The sequence below is a fragment of the Lactuca serriola genome, chromosome 7 (genome assembly GCF_051521515.1).
Source record: "Lactuca serriola cultivar US96UC23 chromosome 7, Lser_US96UC23_V15, whole genome shotgun sequence".
NCBI lineage: Eukaryota > Viridiplantae > Streptophyta > Magnoliopsida > Asterales > Asteraceae > Lactuca > Lactuca serriola.
In genome coordinates, this window is record NC_136414.1 from 180655937 (window position 1) to 180665050 (window position 9114).

General features: G+C 32.6%; 1 protein-coding gene across 1 annotated transcript; it reads left to right on the top strand.

Annotated features, from left to right (window-relative positions):
- Positions 1 to 7039: 7039 nt before the first annotated feature.
- On the top strand, positions 7040 to 7692 carry LOC145064778 (uncharacterized). The gene has a single exon (XM_079012153.1). It carries the CDS (start codon positions 7101 to 7103, stop codon positions 7548 to 7550), a length of 450 nt encoding a protein of 149 aa, XP_078868279.1. The 5' UTR covers positions 7040 to 7100; the 3' UTR covers positions 7551 to 7692.
- Positions 7693 to 9114: the final 1422 nt, after the last annotated feature.

A 9114-nucleotide genomic window follows, 5' to 3' on the forward strand; every position in this document is an offset into this window, starting at 1 on the left:
CAAAACATCTTAGAGAACTGCTACCAAGACACAACAGCTCTCTGCTCAGCAGAGTAGGAACGAGTAGCGAGCCTCCACCAATCCTTGGATCTAACCCTCAGAAGGTTTAGAGGACACCTGACCTTCTGGTCAGCAGGAGATGAACACGTGAAGAAGCACCCCTTCACATCAAATAGCTACCTCATGGCCACAATTGGATCCTGAACTCCATTGAAATTTGGGGGCTTCATATTATCGAAGTCCCGATACTAAAAAGCCCGTCCTGTCCCAATACCTGCAGTCACCATGGCTACGAAGGTTGCAACAGCAGCCGTCCCAGCAATGGTTGTGTAGTGATAATCAAATAACTCCATCATCGTGATCTTGATAGACCCGAACATCTCTAAAATCTAACTCCGAACAATAGCAACCACCTCCTCACGGATGATCTCCCTGACACGGTCCTCTGTCAATGTTGGCCCACCCTGACTGCCAGCTCCCGATTCGGATCTGGTCCGGTCTCGAATCGTCTTGTAACCTCCATACTGAAAAATGCACCAGGAAGATATCAAACAATTCACATAAATAACGAGGAACCAACTCCCAATGAAGCCCTAGGGGTTGTGACTTCCTTGTTACGCATACAGGTCCTGTGCTTTCAGTAGTATGGTCCCATACTACCTTCCACACATACCTGTGTTTGTCTCGAGAATCATCACAACACCCTAACAATACTCATAAGCATAAACGAATGTGCAATCCTCACTCCTAGATGAAACTTAACATCTCACGACTGGCCGGCTAACCTGACACCACTTAACCATGAAACTTTCACCAACCCTACAACACTCGCGTATGCTAGCCATAAATAACACTGGACCCTATAGACTTTCGAATATCTGATCCTACCCTAAGCCCTTCATCAAACAAGGACAAGAAGTAAGGCCAAACCAAACATTCTCAGGCTATAAGATCTTAGTTATATATAACCGTGATGCATACACTAAGCAATTACAGTAATGATGTCATTTTCATAAAGAAAAGGTCTTAGGCTATCAGGCATCATATAACCAGACAATTATATCATCCAATTCCTGAAGATCCCTAGCCTATTACTAGCATGTTCTTCTAGCATATCATAGTATCAAGAAATAACATGGTATTTTGGGGTCTACTTACTGGCTCCGGCTGGTTGTACACATCACATCCTCCTTTAGTATTTTGAAAATCATTTTGAAAATATTTTCCTTCGCTTGAGACTGGATTCACACGAGTGTTCCTCCAATTCACTAAAACCAAGTCTCTGATACCAACTTGTAACATCCATAAAATTCATAGAAGTTTTAATCTTTTTCAAACATCCAAAGACCACCATTTATTACAAATTGTTTTCAATATAGTTTGCTATCAGAGTAATCCCAGAAATCATAACATAAAATACAAGGAGGTTCACGATCAAGCCTTCGCCTTCCCGCGATCATCCGAAGTACCTGAAACAAAATCCACAACTGTAAGCCCAAAGCGTAGTGAGTTCCCCCATAATACAAATACAATAACAACACACATATAATAACAACATACTATGGGCCCAATCAACCATCAGGTTGGAATGCCAACATGTTATGGGTCCAGTCAACCTTTGGGTTGGAATACCCTCGACCCTCAACCATCGGGTTGGAATGCCAACATACTATGGGTCCAATCATCCTCAGAATGGAATACCCTCGGCCCTCAACGATCGGGTTGGACTGCCCTGTCATGTTGGCTTACGCACAAAGCAGAGAAGCCTCAGCCACCAATCAAATATGTGCACATATAACAGATAATCATATAACAATATACATGCAATCAGACAGATCTAATTGGCCACTAAGCATAACATCATCCTATCTTCCAGGATACCGATCTAAAAGATCATAACAACATAACAACACGCATAACAAAATATCAATCCATTGGGCCGAAATTGGTGCCATCGAACCACAAGTATAGTGAGGAAAACTCACCTCTCAAGTAGTGTTGAACCGGTAAAAATCAACTCCAAGACTCAGTTATGGACTCAACAACCTACAACCACCATATAACCATTCTATCAAAACCTCCAAATACCCAAAATTCCCTCAAAGTCACACTTGGTTAGTCATGGCTAAAGTCAAAGTCAACAGTCAAGGTTAATAGCCGAGATCAACAATCTATGTTGACCCAACTCGTCAAGTGCATCTATCGACTCGTCGAGTTCCTTCAGTACTCAGAAAACAAGAAAAAAACCCGAACCAACTCACTGAGTTTTTAGAAAAACTCGTCGAGTTTCTACAGTATCTAGAAAACGGGAAGACCCGATTCAACTCGCCGAGTTGGCTAGGCAACTCGTTGAGTTCTCTTAGTCTTAAAGCATTCTGCCAATTCCCAATTGGATATAGTGCCACAAACCATAGATCTGGTCTTTTAGAACTGAAATACCACGTAAAGTTGCTAACTTTATGTCCATGAATGGCATCAAGAGGCTAAAACACTAAAACCAAGCTTATTAAGGGACTTAGAGCATGAAGGAGGGCCAAGACTTGGTAAAGTTGGAGACTTTAAGTCCATGGAGGCCATGAGATGTCTGGATCTGAAGTCATAGCCTCATAACATGCTCAAATCCAAGAATGGTCCCAAAATGAGCTAATAATGGCCAAAATTTTCAAATGAAGAGATCTAGCAAAGGGATTATCAAGATATCGACTTTATACCTCAAAATGACTGCAAAAACAATGAAAATCTAGGATTTAAAGCCTTCCTCTGAATTAATCCTCTTCAATCTTCAAGTTCCTTCCAAAAGAGCACCAAAAATACACTCTAAGCACACACACTCAAAATGAGAGATGATGCGCAAATTAGGGTTTCTATGGACTGAGGGGACGATAAGGGAGGCCAACAATGAGTCACAAGGTCTTTAAATAAGGTGTAAAACCCTAAAAATTAAGGTTTCATAAGCAGCCATCAACTCATCGAGTTTTTCTCAACAACTCATCGAGTTGAGAGCTTCCAACACGTCGAGTCTGAGGTCATCAACTCGACGATTTCCAAAGGATAATTTGTCTTTTAAGCCATAAATCTCATACCTGAGAGTCTGGACGTTACATTGTTAATTGAACCAATGATACCTGCCCACACACCTCTCTAAACCCGATTAGAATGTCCGACACCAAACCCACCTCTCTCCTATACAAAGCCTTAATAAGAGTAACCCATATAGAGTTAGACTCATTAAAGAACCACCAACACCATTTATAGGAAAGGGCATTATTGAAGGCTTTTAAGATCCTAACATCCAACCCACCTTTTTGCTTTGAGTTTAAGATGAGGTCCCATTTCACCCAACTTGACGATAATCCTAAGAATGCTCACCCTAAAAGAAGTGAGCTTTCATTGACTCCAACAAACGAAGAGCACCTCTCGACACCTTACACATAAACATGTAATTGATACCCCCCCCCCCCCCCCCTCCAAAATGGATTTCAATAAGGTTAAGTGACCCCCAAATGAAAAGTAGCTTAACCTTCTTGTTTGATAATCGTTTCCAAAACCTATCTACAGTCACCTTCCAATATCTCAATCACAACATATTATCTCCAACAGGTAACCCTGTATACATAAAAAGTTGCACTACAACATGCCACAGTCTAAATGGATATCTGATCAACATTATGATCATCCCACTCACCTAAGAACAAGGCATCATCAACATAAAAAAGATAAGACATACTCCTTTCCCCGTACCCAATGGCAACACCTCTAAAGATGCCATGAGCTACCACATCCTCTATAGCAATGTGCCTCCTCCATAGCAATAATGAAAAGGGAAGGAGATAAAGGATCCCCTATCGTAATCTTCTATGTAGCTGGAACTCCTCTGTAAGGCATCCATTCAGAACAATTGAAGACTTGACGTTCCTAAAGATAACACGAATCCAAAGACTGCTAAGTATCACCAAATCCTATAAACTCTAAAACCTGATTAATACACTCCCACATGACATCCATACACCTTCTCAAATTCCATTTTGAAGGGCAAATTTAATTAGTTGTTTATAATTGGTTCATTCCTTTTCTGACTCCTTTAATAGATTATAAAATTGAGTGGTTAAAGTAAACATCTACGATTCGTTTAAAAGGTCATCAAAAATTTCAAGAGAAAAAATGTTACTCCCTCCGTCTCAAAATTATAGTCCATCTTTCCTTTTTGGTTTGTCCCAAAATAATAATCGACTTCTAAAAATAAATAACAATTTTACCAAAATACCCCCTCATTATTACTTAACCAACTAAGCATTTAATGGAACATTAAATGCAAAGTAAAGACAAAACTGTCATTTTATTATATAAAATTAGTGGTAATTAATTGTTATCTTAATCTGTGTGTTTTTTGACTGTGGACAATAATATTAATACGGAGGGAGTAAAAATAAATCACATAGCATTATTGCATTTGGCCATATTCCCAATGAATTAAACTGTTCAACCGACACATCACAATATCTTTTTGAAATTAGGTTTAATTTTCCTGGAAACATAATTAAATATCTAACTTGTATTGATATAAAACAAATAATTTAAAATATTGAAAGATGCTGGTGGTCAAACTGAGAGTCTCATTGAGATTTGAACATAACATGTTATAGAGCATTTGTGATTGGATTTTTTTGGGGTTTTTTCTAGAAGTTTTTTTTCTATCATAAAATGTTTATGAAAATTAAAAAAAAAAGTTAACTGGATGATTTATTTTTCAAACTTAATAAGTTTCTTGATAATTAACAAATTATTATCATGAAAATTTTTAATGATTTGATGTGTCTTATAAGTTTTCAATCAAAAATAAAAATTAATACAAAGGTTTTAAAATAACAAATTGAAAAATATTCTTTTATAGAGATAAAATAAGATTTTACATTTTTTTTTAAACTCTTCAAAAAAGCTATCATATATTCCCATTACTTGTTAGGTTCAATCAATATAAATCAATACATGACACATGACACATTAGATATTTATGTATGTATTGTCATAATGTGTGCACGAATATGCATGTACGCATGTGCCACAAGACCCACAAACCTTAAGTCATACGGACTAAAGATGCGTTAAATTTAATGCATGTTCAAGCTAATTATCTTCAGTTAAATATTATTAATGTTATGTTATTATCTTATTTTATAAATTCAATAAAAATATGCAAGATTTAGGACATTTAAACATGTAAATACTTTGAACCAGATCTCCTTTTGTCATCAAATATATACAGTGTATCTAATATTTTAAACTTAAAAAGGTTGTTTGTTTTTATTTTTCCATAAACTCATGACTCATGTATAAGAAAAATAGATGTATTAGTAATAATGTCGGTATAAATAATGATTTTTTTTCATAAGTTATAAAATCATATAAATATTACTTGATATGGAACGTAACAGATTATAAACCTAAAGAATTTTAATTGTACACAATACTTTTTATTAAAAAAAAAGTAAAGCCATATTAGCTTTATGTAAAAGTTGGAAATTTCTAACCTTTTTAAAAAATCATTTTTTTTTTCTAAAGAAGTTAGTTTTTACCAAATATTTTTGGATTTATTAACTTTTAAAAATACCAATAAATTAATAAGTTATTTTAAAATACTCATAAACATCGGATGTTTATTTAGATGGATCAGTTTAATCCGATCTAATCGATTGAATCTATATTGATTTCAATTTTTAAAATATGAATTTGAATAATACAAACTAGATTTAAATATGATCTGAACCAACTAAATTATAACTCGATTTGGTCGGTTTTTACGATTCGGATTTCAAAAGGAATGACATTTAAAAAAATATATAGCATGAATATTTGTCATTCTAAATAAAAATAAATTGTGTAATTGAGAATTAAAATCTACGAACAATTATTCAATATATATATATATATATATATATATATATATATATATATATATATATATTATAATTTAATATTTTATAAATAAAAACTTTTGAAAAGTACATATTTAAGTATTTTATTGGGTAATACATACTAATCTCTTTAAAAATATAATTCAGTAAACTAATAAATAATTAAAAGATGTATATTGAAAACAAATATATATAAATAAATAAATAATAAATTTTTATTTGGTTTTTTTGGATTATTCGGTTTTAATTTTATAAACCGTAACCAATCTGAAATCCAAAATAATAATTCGATTTTGTTGAAAACTCATCCAAAAATCTAAAAATCCGAACCAAATAATCAAATCCAAATTGTCTAATTAAACATTCAGTTTTACCCGTGAACAACCTTACCCCTAAACGATGGCGTTTAAGTTGTATTTTTTTTTTTCAATTTTGACCTGATTTGTTTCAACTAGAAGAAGAATCCTAGTGATATAGGTGTAAAGATAGATTTGGTTTGGAGTTGTAGATAAAAAGAAAAGATGTTGAGATTGGTTGAAGGTGGGGTCACCCCATTAATACATAGGAGGTGTAGTTTCCAATTCAATTCCACTTTGGTTCTACCATATCTAACACAATCTTAAATGGTGCATTATTTGTCTCCTTTTTGTGGGCCTTTTCTCCACTTACATCATTGATGTTGGGGTTTCATCTCATACCTAATGTCTCTTGCACAAAACATTGCATATACACCAAACATTTCCTAACATACGACTATTACGTAGTATTACGTGTCATCATTTATATAAGTTATTAGTCTGTTATATATAGTACTTTTCAATTTGTTAAGAATTTTGAATCAATATCTTGTGTATTTCATAAATATCTAAAGAAAACTTAATGTATTATTCGTTTTTATTTATGGATTACCCGATTCTTATAAGTTATTTACTTTGTCAGCTATAATATTCTAAAGTGGAAATGAATTGACGATTGAGATTTTGGGGATATGGTCCATCCTACTCAGCAACCTCTATGTAGTAGATCTAAAGATAATTGTACCATCATTTCTTTAGGGCCCACCAATTGAATAATTTACTTGTGGGAATTTTGCCTATATAAACCAACTCTCTTTCTTCATTTCATCATTGTGTACTCAAATTCTCATCTCAATTCCCCCTCTTTTTTCACATCCATTTCATTTGCTAGATGGCTTCTATGATCCAAGAAAATTGGGCAACCATCAATGGCCAAGATGGTTTTGATGAGTTCGAGCCATTGGAAATCGATGACACCCTTTGGATGTCAATTCTTGATGAACCACATGTAGATGATGAGTGTGATGATGAGAGATTATCGAATGTGATTCGGTCTTTAGAAGCTGAGATTAATCCAATTGTGATTGATGAAAGTGATATGAGTTTAGAGCTAGAATGGAATGCTGACTGGGAGGGTAGTCATCAATTTTCGACCAGTCAGAATGTTTCTAAATCGCATGATCTTGATTATAATTGGATGGAAATTGATGATATGTACATCCAAGGGTATGAAGATGGAATTGGTGGTATAATAGAGTTTGGTGGTGTTAAAGATTTTTCCCAAATATCTTATGGAGTGGATGAGCATGTTTATGGTGCTTTATGGCAAGAAACTAATTGAATGATGCTCCTAAGGGGTGTTAATAGTCCAATATTTAAGTTAATGGACCTTTTTTGTAAATGAACTTGTAATGTTTGAGGGTTGCAATTGCCCTTTACTACATCAATTAATTGAATATCAAAAAAATAGTTACTTAGCTTCATTCATTTTTATCCTAACTTTTATTTCTAATTAGAAGAAATAAGTTGAATAATTTCATTATTTTTATATTACTTTAAAATTGATTAAGGTTAAGGTTTATAGGATGTCGTAATTTCATCCCCTTGTTCATCTTCCTTTAAGTCAATTTTTGCTAAAGTTTGCAAAGCATATATTCCGTGACTTTTTCTATTATTGTCCTATATATGTAGTCTAAAAAAGATTCACTACTGTTGTTCTTACTTTGTTGTAACACGTTATTTACAATAAATCATAAGATTCTTAATACAAGAGAAATTGTTCTATAATACATGATAAATTAAATTGTTTCTTACTTTTTATGCCTACAAATATTTCTACCTATTAAAATTATAACAAGTGTTATTATTTCATATTTTTTTTAACTAACTCATTAAATCTATCATTCCTAATAAATAAAGATCTTTTTGTCACACGTCACATTTTCATTTATTTTGCCACATGTAATTTTGTGGTTATTTTAAATTAATTCTTATTCAACATGTCATTTTATGGTTTTTTCATTTTATTAAATTATACGTAGTATTTATATTCAATAATAAATGCATATTAATTTCATTAATGAATTTTTTTAATTTCAAAATTACCAAAGTAAAGATTCATTAATTTTCTTTATTTATTTATCTAAATTATTTGTTTAAATTTAAAAGAAAAAAAAAACACTTTAATTTTTATAATTCAATATTTTTCTCATTTTTCTTATAAATTCATACTTTTCAAATGTTTAGAATTTTATATTTAGTTTTTTTTTTTAAATAAACTCATGTAATACATGGATCTCACACCTAGTATTTGAGAATATATCATACTATAAAATTAAATTGAATATCTCTTGTCATAATTTTAATGAATAGGAATATTTATATGCATAAAAAATGTAGGAGGTAATTTAATTTCTCTATAATACAATATGGTTGATTATTGTCCGACGATGTAAATATATTTATAGATATCTTGCTTTATTATTTATGGAAATTGTCTGCCGTTCAAAAAAACAATTATGGAAATCGTGATATATCTAACGAAATACAGGATGGAGGTTAGAAACTATTAAGAATTTATAAAATATTGTTGTCGGTTCGAAAAGAAAAGTATCATTTATTGACAAATATGGATGAAAGATAGTGATAAGAGATTCTTATTTTGTATGACAACACATGGCAAACAAAAAAAAAGTTTCTGCTATGGTGGATTATACATATATATGACATATTGGAAACCAAGTAAATATGGTGACCAAGTTTATTACTTGGGGACCAAATGAATAAACTTGGGGACCAGATAAGAAGTTAGGTTGAAGCACAATTTGTAGATTCTAGTACATCTTGTGAAGCATGAAGCTCAAACTTTTAAGTACGAAAATAAGTGATAATCTTGTATAAGACAG

Bases quoted from the DNA above. Each gene is read 5' to 3' on its own strand.
- LOC145064778 (XM_079012153.1), top strand. From the start codon at position 7,101: ATGGCTTCTATGATCCAAGAAAATTGGGCAACCATCAATGGCCAAGAT.